Source organism: Lynx canadensis, chromosome D3, assembly GCF_007474595.2.
Source record: "Lynx canadensis isolate LIC74 chromosome D3, mLynCan4.pri.v2, whole genome shotgun sequence".
NCBI lineage: Eukaryota > Metazoa > Chordata > Mammalia > Carnivora > Felidae > Lynx > Lynx canadensis.
In genome coordinates, this window is record NC_044314.2 from 64,377,888 (window position 1) to 64,398,261 (window position 20,374).

General features: G+C 40.9%; 1 protein-coding gene across 1 annotated transcript in view; it reads left to right on the forward strand.

Moving 5' to 3' along the window:
• Positions 1 to 12,997: 12,997 nt before the first annotated feature.
• The window catches only part of MAPK1 (mitogen-activated protein kinase 1), a 112,197-nt gene continuing 104,820 nt past the window's right edge, over positions 12,998 to 20,374 (forward strand). The window contains exon 1 of the mRNA XM_030292231.1: positions 12,998 to 13,132. Within this exon, the coding sequence (XP_030148091.1) occupies positions 13,014 to 13,132 (119 nt within the window). The 5' untranslated portion in view covers positions 12,998 to 13,013. The remainder of the gene's footprint in view (positions 13,133 to 20,374) is intronic.

A 20,374-nucleotide genomic window follows, 5' to 3' on the forward strand; every position in this document is an offset into this window, starting at 1 on the left:
TGCTATCACGTGAAAAACTGAAATTGAAATTTACCAGCCTCCTTGTCAACCTCTCTCCTTTTTACTGCAAGCGTTCTGTTAGACCCCAGTTCCAAAATAGTTGCTTCAGGCAGTTCTGCCACTTTAATTGTTTCTGTAAATAGATGGAATCCTGAAACTCCCTATTCTGCTATCTTCTTTAGTGTTACCTTTTGCCAATTGATTTTTGACAAAGCTGCAAAGGCAATTTAGTGGAAAAAGGACAGTCCTTTCCACAATGGTATTGGAAAAATTGAACCTCCATAGGCAAAACAAACAAACAAACAAACCCAAAAAACAACACAAACAAAAAAACTTCAATATAAGCCTCACACATTATGCCAAACTTAACTCAAAATGGACCATAGATCTAAATGTGAAATGTAAAACTATAAAACTTACAGAATAAAACATAAAATATACTACTATATACCTATTAAAATAGGCAAAATAAAAAAATATTGACTATATCATGTGCTGGCAAGAATATAGTTACTAGCGCTTTCATATATTGCTGGTGGGAATGTAAAACATGGTCATTCTGGAAAACAATTTGGCAGTTTCTTATAAAGTTAAATATACACTTACCATATGACACAGCAATTCTGCTGTTGTGCATTTACTCCAAGGAAATGAAAACTTATATTCACACAAAAACCTATATACAAGTATTTATAGTAGCTCTATTCATAATCACACAAAACTAGGGGGAAAAAATGTCCTTCAACTGGTGAGCAGATAAATAAACAGTGGTACATCTACACAGTGGGATGGAATACTACAAAATGAACAAACTATTGATACAGCAATTTAGATGAATTTCAAAGGCATTATGCCAAATGAAAGAAATCATTTGGAAAAGGTTACATATTTTATGATTCCATTTAAATGGCATTCTCAAAAAGATGAAACTACAGTGAAGGAAAATAGATCAGTAGGTTGTGAGGGTTAGGGAAGGGGGAGTTTCACTATAAAGGGATAGCACAAGTGAGTTTATTAGGGGGTTAATAGAAGGGTTCCATAGCTTTATGGTGGTGGTAGATACACAAATCTATATATGTATTAAAAATCCATAGAGCTGTATATTTTAAAAGTCAATTTTGCTGTATGTTAAAAAGATAAAAAAAATTTAAAAATATTCCCTAAACATACAAACAAAACAAAAACACATGGTCGTGAATGGTAGAGAAAGACCAAGGAACTGTTATATACTGAAAACAAAAAAGGCATAACAACTAAACGCAACTTATGATCCTGAATTGAATCTTAGACCAGAAAAATAAGAGATGTTGGTTGGTACAATCTGAATAGAGTCAGGACTGGATGCCCGTATTGGCGTTGAGTTCCTGATTCAGATGATTGTACTGTGGCTATGTAGGAGCTTTCTTGTTTGGGGAAATACACTCAGAGGTATTTAGGGATGATGAGGTCATCAACTCTTTAACTGTCTCTCAAATGGTCCATGAAAGAACTATGGCAATAATTATATATATTACATATCATATATAATGTTTAAAGTATAATTATATCTCTATATTAATATATACATATATTATTATATGCATAAATTATATATATGTATATATATATATATATACGGAGAGAGGAGAAAAAAAGGGATATGGAAGTTCTTTTTTTTTTTTTAACGTTTATTTGTTTTTGAGAGCGAGAGTCAGAGTGTGTGTGGGGGATGTGCATAGAGAGAGGGAGACACAGAATTGCGAAGCAGGCTCCAGGCTCTGAGGTGTCATCACAGAGCCTGATGCAGGGCTCAAACTCATGAACTGTGAGATCATGACCTGAGCCAAAGTTGGACACTTAACCAACTGAGCTACCCAGGCACCCTGGGGATATGGAAATTCTTATACTGTTCTCGTAACTTCTAAGCTTGAAATTATTTCAAATTATAAAAGTCAAAGAATGTTGAGATGACTCTCCCATGCAGAAAAATTCCATCTACAAGGAGATGAAGCATAACTCCCCACTCCTTAAGTATTAGCTGGGCATAGTGACTTCTTTCCAGTGCACAGTCTGGGAAAGGGAGAAAAAAATAATCACTTTATAGGGGAGAAATCTGACAAACACTAACTCAGACAGGTGATCAAAGTAAACACCAACAATAATGTCATGTTGGTAGCATATAGCCTTGATATTGTGATGAAAATGGCACTTTAGGGGCGCCTGGGTGGCTCAGTCGGTTAAGCGTCCGACTTCAGCTCAGGTCACGATCTCATGGTCCATGAGTTCAAGCCCCGCGTCGGGCTCTGGGCTGATGGCTCAGAGCCTGGAGCCTGCTTCCGATTCTGTGTCTCCCTCTCTCTCTGCCCCTTCCCCGTTCATGCTCTGTCTCTCTCTCTGTCTCAAAAATAAATAAATGTTAAAAAAAAGTTAAAAAAAAAAAAAAAAGAAAATGGCACTATAACTCTTGTGGTCTTCCTCCCCAAAATGCACATAGCCAGAGGTATGATAAGAAAACCATTAGGCAAATCCCAGTTGCGGGATAGTCTACAAAATACTTGACCTCCTCAAAACTGTCAAGGTCATCAAAAACATGGAAAGTCTGAGAAACCATCACAACTACACAATGAATAGATGTAATGTGAGATCCTGGAACAGAAAAAAGACCTTAGGTAAAAATTAAGGATATCTTAATACACTATGGACTTTAGTTAATAACAGTGTATCAATACTAGTTCATTAATTGTACCAAATGTACCATACTAATACAAGAAGTTACTAATAGGAGAAACTCAGTGTGGGGTATTGGGAACTCTGTACTATCTTTGCAATTTTTCTGTAAATCTAAAAAATAAAGTTTGTTTTAAAAAAACAAGCAATATTTAGGCAGTCCAATGAGGAGGATTTGGGTATCAGTTGGATGTTAGGGGTGGTAAAGAATGAGGTTGAGGAGCACCTGGGTGGCTCAGTTGGTTGAGAGTCTGACTTTGGCTCAGGTCATGATCTCATGGTTTGTGGGTTCAAGCCCCACATCGGGCTCTGTGCTGACAGCTTGCTCAGAGCCTGGAGCCTACTTTGGATTCTGTGTCTCCTTCTCTCTTTGACCCTCCCCCACTTGTGCTCTGTCTCTCTCTCTCATGAAAAAAAAAAAAAAAAAAAAAAAGAATGAGGTTGAGGAAGGTGTTTACTTTTGGTTTGGGGAACTGAGAAAGCTTTTGAGTGAGCTGGAAAGACATAGTGGGCAGGTGGGAAGTTCAAGGAGAGATTTGTAATGAGGGGCTGTATGCTTGAACGTAGAACTGGTGTGTGTGATTTGGGCTATACGGGGAGACTTGGGTGAAGATAATGGCTATCTGGGAGGAATATGTCATGTGACAGCCCTTTTGGTGGCCTATCTATTCCTTCTTTTTTTAATCTTTTTTTAAATTTATTTTTTATTTATTTTGAGAAAGAGAGAAAGAGTGTGCTTGCACTTAGGAGCAGGGGAGGGGCAGAGAGATGTGGGAGAAAGAGAGTCCCAAAGAGGCTCAGTGTCGTGAACACAGAGCCTGTTGCAAGGCTCGATCCCACAAACTGTCATCATGACCCCAGTGAAGAAATCAAGAGCTGCCAGATGCTTAACCAACTCAGCTACCCAGGTGCCCTCCTCTTTCTTTCTGAGTGCTGCCGCCCTGATTTGATTGGGTGTCTACCATTCCCCATGTGACTAGGCAAGAGTCACCTTCTCCTAGGTTCCAAGGGTAAACCTTGATTGGCCTAAGGCACTCATGGCCTCTTTCTTCTTGATGATGATTAGGTGTGGCAGACACATGACCCACCTGTCAATGAGGCATGAGCAGAAGCCCACTGAGTGGCTAGGTGGTTTCCTCACTCATAAGAAGGAGACTCCAAAGACACAATTCCTTCCTGCCCTTGAATAGTGTAGCACCTTATGCAGTCTGGAAATGCTACAGCCATCTCCCTGTCTGCCTGAGGATGATGCCAATGCACAGAATTGGGCAGAGGCTAGAAAAGGGCAGAGAAGAGAAGCAAGAATCTTACCTGTGGGATTCCTGTTAGGTGAGGAAGTAGGAGTCCTTAATGTTTATACCAATTTGGGTTGGTAGAGTCAGGTCTGGGGTGAGGCAATTGAGACACCCAGGATGCAACACTTAAGGAGGTGCCCTCTCTCAGATGCTGCTGCTGACCTTGGGAATGATTACCTCCTTAAATATGGCACCCTAGGTAACTCACAAACCTAATCCTGGCTCTGTTTGATTCAAAGTTTTCTGAACCTACAGCTTAAAGCTTCTATCTGGCAAGCAGAGGACACTGAAATTTAAGGAAAAGGAGATGAAAAATAGCTGCTCTATTTGGGCCAGAGTGATGTTATATAATAGTGCTGCCAATGGCCAGCCCAGCCTTCAGCCTAATATTAAAGAGACTGCCCTCCAAGATTTCAGTAGTAGCCATCTTATTTTCATAATTTTCTTGACCCTGTGACTGTGATCATATTTCTTCCCTCACTGAAACATTATTTAGTAGAAGGTTTGTTAATTTCCCACTGGTTGGGGATTTTGAAATTTAAGTTGTGCTATGATCAGAGGATTTGTTTAGGATTGACCTGAACAATATTTGCTTATCTGAATTTATAAAACCTCTTGTGGCCCAGTGTAGGATACTTTTTTGTATTTCATGCAGGTGTAGAATTCAACCTGTATTTTTTATGACTTATTAATTCTGTTGTTGAATTAATATTTATTTTTATTTTATATATCATAGTCTGATAATGGTGTGTAATATAGTTTACTATAACTGAGTTTCTATTACGTGTATTTCTAAAGACTTTTGTTTCCTGTTTTACATTGCAATGTTTTTTGGTACATTTGGTTTCACAATGCCTTTTTATACTATATGCATATTTTGGCACCTTGTTTTTTTAACAACAGTACATATTCAGAGTTTGTCTTTTGATCTGATCTGAGATTTTCCTATTTACATTTTTCCTATTTATTTACATTTGCCTTATTCGTTACTAGTCTAACTTCCATCATCTAATATTCTGGTGTTTTGATGTTTTTTTTTTTTCTTTTCATTCTGTGGTAAAATTCTGTCTTTAGTGATTTAAAAAATTAAAAACTTTTGGGGGCACCTAGGTGGTTCAGTCAGTTAATTGTCTGACTTCGGCTCAGGTCATGATCTCATGGTTCGTGAGTTCAGGTCCCACATCAGGTTCTGTGCTGACAGCTCAAAGCCTGGAGCCGGCTTCAGATTCTGTGTCTCCCTCTCTTTCTGCCCCTTCCTCACTTACACTCTGTCTCTCTCTCAAAAAATAAACATTAAAAAAATTTTTTTAATTAAAAGAATTTTTTTTTTTAAGTTTTTTTTTTTTTTTCAACGTTTATTTTTATTTTTGGGACAGAGAGAGACAGAGCATGAACGGGGGAGGGGCAGAGAGAGAGGGAGACACAGAATCGGAAACAGGCTCCAGGCTCTGAGCCATGAGCCCAGAGCCTGACGCGGGGCTCGAACTCACGGACCGCGAGATCGTGACCTGGCTGAAGTCGGACGCTTAACCGACTGCGCCACCCAGGCACCCCAAAAGAATTTTTTTTATTCAAGTAAAATTAACACTGTTATATTAGTTTCAGGTGTACAATATAATTATTCAATAATTCTATACAGTTCTCAGTGCTCAATAAGATAAATGTACTGTTAATCCCCTGTATCTACCTCACTCATCCCCCCAACCCCCTCCCCTCTGGTAACCACCAGTTCGTTCTCCGTATTTAAGAGTCTGTTTTTTGGCCTCTTTTTTTCTTTCTTCATTCATTTGTTTTGGTTCTTAAATTCCACATGTGAGTGACTGACTTACTTCACTTAGCATTATATCCTCTAGGTCTATCATGTTGCTACAAATGATAAATTTTCTTTCATTTTTATGGCTGAGTATTCCATTGTATATATACCACATCTTTTTAAATCATTCATCTGTGGAAGGACACTCAGGTTCCATATCTTAGTTATTGCAAATAATGCAGCAATAAACAGAGGAGTGCATGTATCTTTTCAAATTAGTGTTTTCATTTTTTTTGGGTAAATACTCAGTAGTGGAATTACTGAACTATATGGTAATTCTCTTTTTAATTAAAAAACATTTTTAATGTTTACTTATTTTTGAGAGACAGCATGAGCAGGAGAGGGGCAGAGAGAGAGCGAGACACAGAATCTGAACAGCCCCAGGCTCTGAGCTGTCAGCACAGACACAGGGCTCGAACCCACAAACCATGAAATCATGACCTGAGCCAAAGTCGGACGCTTAACTGACTGAGCCACCCAGGCACCCTGTCTTTATTTTTAAAAATATTTTATTTATTGATTTTATTGATTTTTTTAATTTTTAATTTTTTAGAGAGAGTGTGTATGAGTGGGGGAGAGGGCAAGAGGGAGAGAGAGAGAGAGAGAGAGAGAAAGAGAGAGAGAAAGAGTCTTAAGCAGGCTCCATACTCAGCACAGAGCCCAATGCAGGGCTCAATCCCACAACCTTGGGATCGTGACCTGAGACAACATCAAGAGTTGGACACTCAACTGACTGAGTCACCCCGGTGCTACTAAAGATTTTATTTTTACTACTTTTAAATGTTTATTTATTTTTTAGAGAGAAAGAGGGAGAGCATTTATGCAAGCAGGGGAGGGACAGAGAGAGGGAGACAGAGAATCCTAACCAGGCTCCAATGCTGTCAGCACAAAGCCCAATGCAGGGCTTGAACCCACGAAACATGAGATCATAACCTAAGCCAAAATCAAGAGTCGGATGCTTAACTGACTGAGCCACACAGGTGGCCCAAGATTTTATTTGTAAGTGATCTCTATACCCAACATGGGGCTCAAACCCATAACCTCAAGGTCAGGAGTCACATGCTGTACCAACTGAGCCAGGTAGGCACACCTCTTTTTAATTTTTTGAAGAACCTCTATACTGTTTCCATCATTGCTGCACCAATTTGCATTCCCAGCAAAGTTTCCTTTTTTTCTACATCCTTGGCAATGCTTGTTATTTCTTGTGTTCTTTATTTTAGCCATTCTGATGGGTGTAAGGTAATTATCTTATTGTAGTTTTGATTTGCATTTCCCTGATGATTAGTGATGTTGAGTATCTTTTCATGTGTCTATTGGCCATCTGTATGTCTTCTTTAGAAAAATGTTTGTTCACGTCCTCTGCCCATTTTTAAATCAGATTATTATTATTATTACTATTATTATATTGATGTTGAGTTATATAAGTTCTTATATTTTGGATATTAACTCCTTATTGGATATATCATTTGTAAATATCTTCTCCCACTAGGTAGGATGCCTTTTTGTTTTATTGATAGTTTCCTTCGCTGTGCAAAAGCTTTTTATTGGTGTAGTCCCAATAATTTAATTTTTCTTTTCTTTTCTTTGCCTTGATGTCATTTTTTATGATTCCTTGCTGTTTCTTTTCCATTTACAACGTGACAAAGTGTCTGGTACACTTCTTGGTACAAGGCTCTTGATTTTTGCTGCGTGAATTACATTTTCCCTTTTTTCTCTTGTAATAGTTTATACAATAGACATAAAGCTTCCTACAATGAAAAAACATATGAAATTATACTATTTTTAAAAATAACTTTTGTCTTCATTTTATGTAAAACAAAGACTTAATGCCTGGCTTTTTCTGCCCTCTTTCTTCCTTTCTGGTTTTTCACTGCATTAATCTAAGGTTAAAAATCCAATTTTAAAAAATCCTTTTTCTCACTTTTTTCTTTTGCTTTTTGTTTGTTACCATAGCAACAACAATCATTTCAACTTATCAGCATCAAACAGTCTCTACTGAGTGGTGTTTTTGTTCAGTTATCTCTCTATCTTTAGCTAGTTTCAAGGCTTATTGCCAGTTCTTTTCCCTCATTTAATCATTCATGAGTTTCTGATTCATGTCTTGGTGGCTTATTATACAATTCTGAGCAATTTTTGCAGAAAAGGGAGTTAGTTGGGTAGTGTATTAGTCAGAAACTCTCGTGGTTTCAAGAGACAGAAACCTACCTCAAACTGACTTTACTAAAAAAGAGAATATATTGGCTCATGAACCTGTAAAGTCCAGATTCAGCTGATTTCGGCCTCAAAATGTGTCATCAGGAAATTGTCTCTATATCTGGACTCTGCTTTCCCTATCCTGCCTTCATTCTCAGAGGGCATTTCTCACATCATGGCATGTTTTGCCCCAACTCATACTCACTCCCCTAGAACCCCAGCAGAAAGGGAGCACTCTTTTTGTGATTGTTCCTATAAAAGTCTGGGCCAAGTTTCATTGGCCTGTATCAGGTAACATGCCCATCCTTTGAACCAGTGTCTGTGACACTGACTGGGTCACATACTTACTTATGACATGGGGGTGGCGCCAGTGCTCCAAACCACTTAAGAACATACAACAGTCAGTTTGCCAAAGAAAAATTGGGTTATTGCTTACAGAAGGAGGACTTAATGATGGGCAGGCAAAAACAGAAGATGTCCATTGTTTTCGAAGATTTTACAGATCTTCAGTGGTGAACTGTCACCACTCTAGAAGGATAATAAAGAAGACATCCAGGTGGCCAGTTGCCCATCTAAGCAGGGTTTTATGCTTAGATAGTGGTTTCACATGGTCTCATAGTGTTCCAGAACCTAGTTCTCTGCTTTGTGTTTCCAAATATTTGTTGCTGTCAGTGTAGCTAGATGGTTGTTCCCCTTGGGCCTGACTCATGCTAACTTGACTCAGCAGAGACTGATGTATATGTAATTCCCATCTTAGGATAAATAGTAATTGCCAAAGGACCTGAATAGGGCTGTCCTCTGGTTAGTGAACTTTCCCTGCTGAAAACCACAAGTGAAGCCAAACTCTAATCATAAGGTTATTTAGCACCCATGGAACCAAGCAAGAGAAGTTCTCTGGAAAAAATTAGTGGCCATGATAGTGTGGTGGCTTTAAAATGTCCACCAATGCTGGAAGAGTGAAGAGAGAACATGTCACAGGGCAAGAGATAGATATGTGGTATGAATAGAAGACAAGAGCGTGCCATAGGGAGCCCCTGAATTGCTTTAAGAAGGGAAAAGACATGGTCAAATTTGTTATGGGAAGATTGATCTGGGTACAAGGAGAAGCAACTGGAGATGGGCCACACTGAAAGCAGAAGGATTAAGGTTACTGCGGTCCTCTAGGTGAGAGAGTTGATCAGTAGCAGAATGGCAGTGGGGATGAAGTAGATATGTTTAAAACAGTGCTTTTCAAAACTGTGTAACTCTGTGTGATTGGCAGATGCTAGCTAGACTTATGGTGATCATTTCACAATATTTACACATATTGAATCATTATATTGTACATCTGAAAGTAATGTAATGTCATATGTTGGTTATACCTCAATAAAAAATAAATAGTGCTTTTCAAAGTTTAATATGCACACAAACCACCTGGGGATCTTGTTAAAATACAGATCTGGATTCAGTATGTCTGGGTGAGGGCCTGAGATGCCACATTCCTAACAAACTCCCACACAATGCTGACACTGCTCGTTTGGACACCATACTTCGAGTAACAAGGATTTTAGGACTGTAATTAAAAACTTTTTTAAAGATTTTATTTTTAAGTAAACTTTATGCCCAAAATGGGGCTCAAACTTACAATCTTGAAATCAAGAGTTGCATGTTCCACCAACTGAGCCAGCCAGCTGCCCCAGGATTTCAGAAATGTTAAAGAAACAGAATTTACAGGAGTTTGTGACTGGTTCAATGCAGGGAGTGGGGGAGGTGAGAGTTGGCAACAAGGGAAAATGGTAAGGAGTTGGTAAGGATCATACTCAAAATTCCAGTTTGAGTATCCAGGTGGTGATGCTATCCACAGATACAAGAGGAGGAACAGGTTTGGGTGGAGCAGATAATAATAAAAGATAACATTTATTGAGTACTTGCTATGTGCCAGGCTCTTTACATATGTTGTCTTATTCTGTACAAAAAACAAACTTATGAGGTAGGTACTATTATGATCTTCACTTCAAGAGTGAGGAAACTGAGGCCAAGGTCATGCAGGTAGTAAGTGGAGCAGCAAAACTGAAACCCTCTAGCACTCTGAGTGCAGAACTCCTGCTCTAGCTATCAGCAATTTGGACATGTGGAGGTGAAGCATCTGTGGGGATGTCATATAGCGTTATGTAGGTTGCGTAGGTTGTGTACGTAGGTATAGGTTGTGTAGGTAGGTATAGGTTGTATAGATAGACAAGCTGACCTGGAGTTCAGGAAAGAGATTCTGAGTAATGGTTTAGGAGCTGGGAGGAACTCAGGATTGGAGGGAATAAAACCATCCAAGGAAGGTTACAATTTACCTCCTCAGAGTGCTGTCAATCTTTTCCATCTTCCTTTTGCATTTGATTATTACAAAGGAGGAATCTGAAAAAAAAAAAGTGTTTTTTTTTTAATGTTTATTTATTTATTTTGAAAAAGAGAGAGGGCAGGCGAACAGGAGAGAAACAGAGGGAGAGGGAGAGAGAATCCCAAGCAGGCTCCACACTGTCACCATGGAGCCTGACTTGGGGCTCAACCCCATGAACCATGAGATAATGACCTGAGCTGAAATCAAGAGTTGGACACTTAACTGACTAAGCCACCCAGGCACTCCAACAAGTGTTTTTTTTTTAATAAATAATTTTTTTTCCTTATTGGAGACTGTATTTGTTCTTTATCTCTGAGATTTACGAATTTTTCCAGATTACATCTTGAAATTGATTTATGCTTAATTTTTCTGGATCCCAGTGAATTCCCTCAGTTTTCCACCTGCACCTCAGATGTTTTCAGAACTAAGGAAAGTTTTATTATAATTTAAATTATTGCCTGTAATTGATTTTCTCTGTCTTCTCTTGAGCAATGCCTATAGCTTGATGTTCTCCTACTCATTTTTCCTTAAAGAATTCCATCACTTTGAATTTTTCTCACATTTATCTTCTGTATTGATGATTTGTTCTTTTGCATTGTCAAATCTGCTTTTTTACTGCACTATTGAATTTTACTTCAGTTACTACGGTTTTCATTTCACAGTACACTCCATTTATCTTGGCCTGTTCTTTAAATAATATTTTTTAATGTTAACTATTCTTATTTTTTTAAGTTTATTTTGAGAGTGAGCGAGAGAGAGACAGTGGGAGGCACGGAGAGAGAGAGAGAGGGAGAGAATCCCAAGCAGGCTCTTTGCCATCAGCACAGAGCCTAATGCAGGGCTTGATCTCACAACAATGAGATCACGACATGAGCTGAAATCGTCAGCTGCTTAACCGACTGAGCTACCCAGGAGCCCGTACTGGCCTGTTCTTTAAAAGATACAATCTTTTCTTAATAAAGAATAAAAGTGAGGTGTATTCTAAAACTGTGTTCTGCTTAGTGGACTAAGTATGTTTCAAGGAGTAAGTTTTGGCTCCAGCACTTTATTTATTTCTTTTTTAATGTTTATTTTTGAGAGAGAGAGAGAGAGAGAGAGCGAACAGGGGAGGGGCAGAGAGAAAGGGGGACAGAGGATTCCAAGTGGGCTCTGTGCTGATAGCAGCGAGCCCAATGCAGGGCTAGAACTCAAAAACGGAGAGATCATGACCTGAGCTGGTCACTCAACCAATGGAGCCATCCAGGCGCCCCTCTGGCACTTCATTTCTTATCTCATGTGCCACATATTTACTTCCCTACAAGGTTTTTAAAGAGTTTGCCTATTCACTTTTGAGACTAATTGAAATTTGCTGATGTGTAGAAGTCATGAGTTGAAGGCTTTCAAGATCAGTGTTGGACAACTGGGATGCAGGATCTTACATCCTTACTCCCTCCCTCTCCACAGATGGCCTGGGAAATGGCTCTGAAGCAGTGGCTGCATCATTTGTTTCATTGTCTTAGCTATTGGTTTTCACTTGCTTTAGGATTCTGATATTTATTTTTCAGCCTCTGGTGCTTGTGAGTACTTCCAAGGCTTCAGTTTGTTTGTCTCGTTTTCTCTACATCTTAATGTTTGGGTTTTAGCGTTTCCATCCTTGCATTTGTTTCAGTATGTCCTAAGCTTCTGTCGATCTGTACCTATCTGGGCCTCAGTCCCTGAATCTCAATGTCTTTCTCCACTACCTTCTAACCCTTTACCCTGCTTTATATTTCTTCATAGTACTTATTACAACTTGAGTATTTTTTTTTACCTCTCTTTTCTTTCTTTCTTATCTATCATCTCCCTCTAGAATGTTGATGCCCAGAATAATATAGATGTTCAACAAACATTGGTTGAACGAACCTGTCTGATTAGCGTATCCGAAATCTCTCACTTTAGTCTCCACCTTTGTGTTTCACACTTTCTCAGTATTCAAATGTCTTTTGCGGTCTCGGTCAAGCCTTTCGGTTTCTGTCCTTGTCTCAAGGCTTCTAAGTTTGTGTGCGGGCCACTGGCGCAGGCCTGCTGCAGGCCTGTGGCCGGTGTGTGGTGCGCTGGCGTCCCTCATGCGCTGTCCTAGGTCGTTCCCTGACTCAGTCAGTACCCCGCTCCGGGGTTTTCCCTTCCCTGACAGTCTCTCCGGCTCAGCGATATACACCCCAACCTGACGCCTCGGTGTCCTTCTGCTTCTCCAGAGCCGCCTCCCGCGCCAACTCCCCCGCGAACGCACGTGACCACGCAGGGCGGTGACTCTGCCGCCGCCGCAGTGCTCCGCCCAGACCTCGCCGCTTCCGCTGGCCATTGCAGCCCCGCCCCGAGGCGGGGAGAGCCAATCCTCGTACACGTTTCTTTGCTCCGCCCCGGCGCCTTCCTCGGCGCTCGCCCCTCCCTCCGCCCGCCGGCCCGCCCGTCAGTCAGTCAGGCAGGCAGTCGGTCCGAGTGGCCGTAGACTCTGTAGCTCTCCTAAACGGTTCCCTCCTTGCTCTTTCCCGGTTAGCGTCGGCAGCTGCACCCGCAGCGGCGCGGTCCCTCCGAGAGGCGCGGCGTGAGCCGAGCGGCGGCCGCGGAACGTCGAGCCTTTCGCGGCGGAGGCGGCGGCGGCGGCGGCCCGGCAGCCAACATGGCGGCGGCGGCGGCGGCGGGCGCGGGCCCGGAGATGGTCCGCGGGCAGGTGTTCGACGTGGGGCCGCGCTACACCAACCTCTCGTATATCGGCGAGGGCGCCTACGGCATGGTGTGGTGAGTGTCCACGCCCGCTCGCAGGCCGGGCCACGCCCGCCCACCCCACTGCCTGGGGACGCAGCGGACGCAGCCGCGGCCTCGTCCGCGCCCCGGCCTCCGGCGCCGCTGCGACCCCAATCCATGACTTCACTGTGGTCGCTGCGCTGGGGGCCTCAGGCGGGGCCCGGGAGACTGTCGAGGTTTGGGTGTTGCTCGCGGCGGTTCGCGGGCCGGCCTTCGATTGTCGCGGGGAGGGGCGTAGGGGGCGGAGGCCAGCACCCGGGGACCCCCAGACCCGGGCGCAGCGCGGAGTTTAGAGCCAGGATCTCCGGGAAGGGAACGGAAGCGGTCCCTCATCCCCTTCCACCTCCCAGTTTGCTAGCATCAGGGCCTTCTTTTTGACATCCGATTGTAAAACCAGGAATTCCTTCAGAGGCTTGTCGACGCTGGTGTTGGCCGCGGTCTTGAAAGGGGTTCGCCTCGGCATGTGTGCCGAACGCCGAAATAATGATCTTCCCTCTCCCGTTTTCCTCGACTTTCGTTAAATTTTTTTTTCGGTGATGCTAACGGTGCTCTCCTGCGCAGGCTTTCTATAAAAAGCATTCGTGGCAGCAGTGTTAGTTATGAAATATTTTAAATTTGAAGTTTTTAAATGGATTTTAATACCCATACTGTTTGCGTTTCATGAAGAATAAGCCAGTACCGCTCTCTTAATTTATTAGAGTCGTTTGGAGTTGGGTCTGATCTCTTTTTTTTTTTTTTTTTTTTCTTTACCCCGAGTGAGTTCTCTTGCCAGCAGAAATGTATTCATACGTTTTAGCACAATTGCTGTGGACTTTTCCTATTAATGTTTTAGTGGTCAATATGTATGCACCCGTAATGGAATTCTTGTAGAATCACATGCAGCCTCCCTTATCTTGATCCATATCCCTCAGAAACGTTTGTAGTTCTTCGAACTAGCTGTATTGTTTTGTGATGAGGACTTAATGGAAGTGTAGACTCCCTTACACCTAAATCTTCTTGTGAGTGTGTTTTGTTTTGAATGAAAGAAGTAAACTAATATTTATTGAACACTTGGTGGCAAGTGCTTTTCTAGGTATATTATTTCATTTTATTTGAACAGCCACCTCGAAGGAGGAAAAGGTGGTGATATCCCTCTTTCAGGTGAGAAAGTATTTGTAAGTGAAGCAGATTCTTAGTCATACAAGTAGAGTCCAGACTTGAGATTGTAGACTGAGGTCCTATTTCAAATGCTGCAGCTCTGTTATACCTTACTGTCCTTAAGTGGTGTTATTAATAACTTCAGAATTTTAGCATATATTACTGTTGTAAGTAAATATATTTTTGAACTGTATTCAAATTTGAGTGATTGTGATTTTAGAAATGCCATAAAGGGCATGTTTTAACAAGTATCTTTGAAAGACTTAAAAAAAAAAAGTCTAATTGAATCTTGACCATTTTCATTTTCTTGAGGATCAAAGTGCTTCACATATACAACTGTGAAAAGTAGTGAACTCAGAGGGTTAGGAGCCAAAAGAGAATTTAAATTAGGTCAGGTCAAAAGAAATAATGCCCTAGAAGGTAACAAAGTACTGCCCACAGCATCACTTCTCTATCATACATCTGATTGCTATTGCACCTGCTGGTAAGTATGCCGGTAAACACATCTCATGAGAAGCTCAGAATTGTCCATCAAGTCCTTGGGCTCTTTTAAAAAATCCTACATGTAAAATATGGACTGAAAAAATCTAGTTTTAGGACACTTCACTTGAAAGGTTTTTTTGGTTTTTTTTTTCTTGATAAGATTTTTACCAGTCTGAAGATAACTTACATATAGTATTTCTGTCATTGTCATAGACTTACTTGATTTTCTGTCAGAGGAGATGCCAAGTACTTTTTTTGAAAAATTTGTTTAATGTTTGTTTACTTTTGAGAGAGAGAGAGAGAGAGAGAGAGAGCGAGCGAGCATGCATGCGTGAGCAACTAGGAGAAGGGCAGAGAGAGGAGACATAGTATCCTAAGCAGGCTCCAGACTCTGAACTGTCAGCACAGAGCTGGATGTGGGGCTCGAACCTACAAACTGTGAGATTGTGACCTGAGCCGAAGTTGTACTCTTAACTGACTGAACCACTCAGGCACCCCTAATGCCAAGTAATTTTTTTACTGTAATTTTCCTTTCCTGAGTAAAATCCAAATATAAGTATAATTGGAATTATAATTCTGGGTCCAGGTTATAGCTTTTTATCCTCATCTAAATAAGAATTTAATCTGCATTGCACATTCTTAGCATTTAATAAACGTTGATTGTTTATGGGGGGCTTCTTGAATGAAATGTTAATATTTAAATAGTGATAGATTTTTTTTAACGTTTATTCATTTTTTTTGATAGAGACAGATCATGAGTGGGGGAGGGGCAGAGAGAGAGGGAGACACAGAATCTGAAGCAGGCTCCAGGCTCTGAACTGACAGCACAGAGCCCGACGCGGGGCTCGAACTCCCGGACCGTGAGATCATGACCTGAGCCGAAGTCGGACGCCCAACCGACTGAGCCACCCGGGGGGCCCCTAAATAGTGATATTTTTAAAAATGTGACACTTTCCGACAGAGTTAAAGATTTTCAGGCAGTTAGGAATTTTGCCTTTTTTGTGCAGAGCCCTTTCCTAATCATTATATGGAGGGTATAAAGATGAAGAGTGGAGTTTGAGTTGGGTCTTTAAGAGTGGGTATGATTTTGATGGATAATTGGCTCAAGTGACAGTTTGAGTTGTGGAATCTAATCTTGGGCAAGTATTTAGGTGGCAAGCTGTAGAGGACTCTAAAGGCAAAACTGAGTTTGTATATTTGTGCAATGAAGAAGCATCAGTGATTTTGAAAACAGGCAGTCACATGGTCAATTCTTAGATTTTCTTTGGGAAGATAGATCAACACTGATGGAAATGATAGAAAAAAAATTTGGTGGGGGGAATCAATTAGGCTATTGTAACTGCCTGGGTGTGAAGTGATAAAGTGGCATTGGAGGGTAACAGAGGTGTTGAGAGACCTTATTAAGATTGAGTCCATGGGACGCCTAGCTGGCTCAGTTGGTAGAGCATGCAACTCTTGATCTCAGGATTGTAAGTTTGAGCCCCATGTTGGGTGTAGAGATTACTTAAAAATAAAATCTTTCAAAAAAAAAAATCCGTAGTGGGCTCTTCTCTGAAGTATGATAGAAAGACTGAATTATGGCAAGTGTGGGAAGAAGTAAAGGATAATGCAATCTTAAAGGGTAAGAGTCTTAGAGATGGGTTTTGGATTTAAGAGGGATTTCTGAGATTGCATATGGGCATATTTGTTAATTCTAAGACTTCTAGGCTGGGAGCCTGGGAGGATAGTGGTGCTGTTATCAGAAGAGAAATACTGGAGGTAGAGCAGGCTTATTAGGGAGAAATAGTGAGTTCAGACTTGTTAAGTTGTGATGACTGTAGGCCATTTAGGCTATATCCAGAAGGCATCTTGAAATTTAGAAGAGGGAAGTTGAAACTGGAGGTGAAAATTTATGTAAGTAGTAATCTTGCATGGATGAGTACAGATTCTTATTTGAGGTCATTGATTAAGTGAAATTGCAAGCAGATGTGTATATTCATCTTTTTAGTAAACAATCCATTACATTCAGTAGATTTTCAAAGGGGTCCGTTGTCCCAGAAAGGTTGAAGAACTACTGAGGACAAAGATAACCCAGACAAATATTGTTAAGAGATAGGCAAAGGAATAGGAATCTGAGGACTGGTGAGACGTAGAAGAATCAGAAAAAAAGAAAAAAAATGTATGACAGAGGAGAAATTGAAGCTGTGCATGCTTGTTCATTTATTAACTAAGGTAAGTATTTTGAGTAAGTTGAGTTTGAAATATTTCCTGAATATGATTGAGACATCATACTGGTCACCTCCATAGAGATACTAGTTGAAATAGAGATACTTTAAGAGTGGATAAGATGAGAAAAATATGTCAGAACTGAGTCAGAGAAGTGCCTCACGTTAGGTGTCAATAGAGGACAAGTTGCAGAAGAGGACAGAGGAAGTGTGCTACAGAGACAGGACAACCAGGAATTTGCATCATCACAGGAACCAAGGGAGACTGTAGTCATAAGGGATTGGCGTTGAATACTGTAGAGGACAAACAATGCAGCTTGAAGACAAGCTATTAGACTTGTTGATTTTTCTACTCTCCTAAAAAAAAAAAAAAAAGATAGTTTCAAGCAAAATTTCAGTGTGATCGTCTTCCTAATGGTTTAACATCCTGTCTTACTAAAACTTGTTGATTATGGCAGACTAGTAGAACCACCGTTTAAATCAGCACTTTCTGTTTGTTTTGTATACATTAATTAATCCTCATAACCACACTGCAAATGTGGTTGCTCTGTATGAAAGTGAGGAAACTTGAGACAGAGAGATGTTAGTTAACTTGCCCAAGGACACACAGCTAAGAAATGATAGAGCATCCCAGCCTGTATGGTTCCTAAATGATGTGCTACCAAAGATCAAAGCTGAGAAAATATATGCTTTTAATAACAGGAAATACCTGTTGTCTCCTTGCTTGTATCACTTTTTAGCTTTTCTAAAAACTTTCACATAAGGTAATTCAGAAAATATTTATTGAGCACCTGTTATGTGCCAGGATTCACATGGTCTCTGCCCTGTAGTACTTTTTAGTCCAAATAGTTGTATGGAATTGAACAGTAATACAGAGTATACCAGTCCATTCAGAAAGAATATGTGTAACGATTTGAGAAAAAGGAGGCCTGAGTGATGTGGAGCTGTTGGGTTGTTTCTATGGCTTCACAGACTTTTGAGCTGGGTGTTGATATATGATTAGGATTTCGCCTTGAATGTGCATTCTAGGTAAAGGAAAATGTACATGCAAAAGCAGCACATTAGGTCAGGAAAACCACAAGTTGTTTGGGATGGCAGGAGTATAGGGTGCCTTAAGGAGAAAGCTGAAGTTGAGACAGTGGGATGGGCAGGGTCAAATCCTGAAGGACATTGTTTACTGAGGAGTTCAGTTTCATTTGTTAAGTGAGAGTCATTAAAGGATAGTCTTGTCTCTGCCAGTTCCTCCTCAAATTTTGTGAATTATGTTCCCCTCTTTGTCTTTTTTATGCTTTCTACCTGCTCTGCTTACTCTTTTCTTTCTGCTTATCTAGGGTTACTCAGTGGGTATGACTTTTACCCCCTTTCCAGGGGTATTTTGAAATGTCTTTGGGTTTTGTTTTGCTTTGGTTTTTTTTTTTTTGGTTGTTACATTGATTGGGGAGTGTTATAGGCCTTCCATTTGTAGTGGTGGAGGCAGGTATGCTAAACGACCTACAGTGCGTGGTACAGTCCCTGTGCAGGAGAATTGTCCTGTCAGGATGCTAGCAGTATACCCCTCCAACCTTCGCAAAACATCGGTCCCTGTTCAAGTCCTGACTTCCTCTAAGGCTCATCTCCTCCATAAACATACCCTTACTGCTGTCTGCTGTTAGCACTCCCTCCCTTCCTAAAACTCTGCTAGGTCATTTGTACTGCCTGTTTGAAAGGCAAGACTAGCAGTAGTGTGTATCATTTATCGAAGCTCAAGACAAATGGATCTGGGATCAGATTCTTAGTTTTGCTTGTTAATTGTTAATTTTTTTAAGTGTTTATTTTTGAGAGGGAGAGAGACAGACAGACAGAGCATGAGCAGGGGAGGGGCAGAGAGAAAGGGAGACACAGAATCCAAAGCAGGCTCCTGGCTTTGAGCTGTTAGCACAGAACCCGACTGACATGGGGCTCGAACCCAAAAACTGTGAGATCGTGACCTGAGCTGAAGTTGGACACTTAACCGACTGGGCCACCCTGGTACCTCAATTGTTAATTTTTTTTTTTTAATTTTATTTTTAAGTAATCTCTGCACCCAACATGGGGCTTGAACTTACGACCCCAAAATCAGGAGTCACATGCTCTACCAACTGAGTCAGCCAGGAGCCTCTGTTAACCGTTTGTTTTTTTTTTTCTTTAAAGATTTATTTATTTATTTGTTTGTTTTGAGAGAGAGTGAGCAAGCAGGGAAGGGCAGAGAGAGGGGGACAAAAGAACCAAAGCAGGCTCCATGCCATCAGCACAGAGCCTGATGCAGGGCTTGAACTCATGAGCCATGAGATCATGACCTGAGCTGAAGTTGGATGCTCAACTTACTGAGCCACTGGGATGCCAATCTGTTAACTTTTAATAAAGAAATCTCTTGTATGCTTTTGGGAGCTCACATATCTGAGTACACCAGTTTACATGAGCAACAGAAAATTCAGTGTTTTTGAAAGTTTTGAGTACTTTCAAGCTATTCAACAAAATTGATTTTGATATTAATAGCATCCCTATTGTGTAGAATTCTTCAGGTGCCTTGGTGGTTCAGTTGGTTGAGCTTCTGACTCGGTTTTGGCTCAGGTCATGATCTCATGATTTGGGAGTTTGAGCCCCGCATCAAGTGCTGCTGTTTGGAGCCTGCTTGGGATTCTCTCTCACCCTCTCTCTCTTTAAAAAAAAAAAAAAAAAAAAAAAGAGGGGCGCCTGGGTGGCGCAGTCGGTTAAGCGTCCGACTTCAGCCAGGTCACGATCTCGCGGTCCGTGAGTTCGAGCCCCGCGTTGGGCTCTGGGCTGATGGCTCAGAGCCTGGAGCCTGTTTCCGATTCTGTGTCTCCCTCTCTCTCTGCCCCTCCCCCGTTCATGCTCTGTCTCTCTCTGTCCCAAAAATAAAATAAATGTTGAAAAAAAAATTAAGAAAGAAAAGGGAAGACACTAAGAGACACTGTCTCTCTCTCTCTCTCTCAAAAATAAATAAAATATTAAAAAAAAAAACTTTAAAAAAAAAAAGAAAAAAGTGTAGAATTCCTGTGGTTAGCTATAACTGATAAGCCATTTCCATGAATTTAATTTGTTTTTCATTATCAAGTATTTATGAGAACATTTTTACAAAAAGCATCCCAGTTTTCCCAGGAACCATATAATATTCTCCATTTTGTTCACAATAAGGTACCTACTAATTAAAAAAGAACTGATTCCCCAACAAACATCCAGAGCTACTTCACCCTGTATCCAGTTCACTGTACCCACCTACCTAACCCTGAGATGCTATTTCTTCCCTTTTGTTTCTCTTTCACTACTTGGGCCTCCCTCGCATTGGAAAGCCAGCAGGGATTCTCCAAGGCACTTTTCAGATTCTTAGTTAGGACAGTGTATGTGTTTTGAACCCATGGCCAGTAGGAGCTGG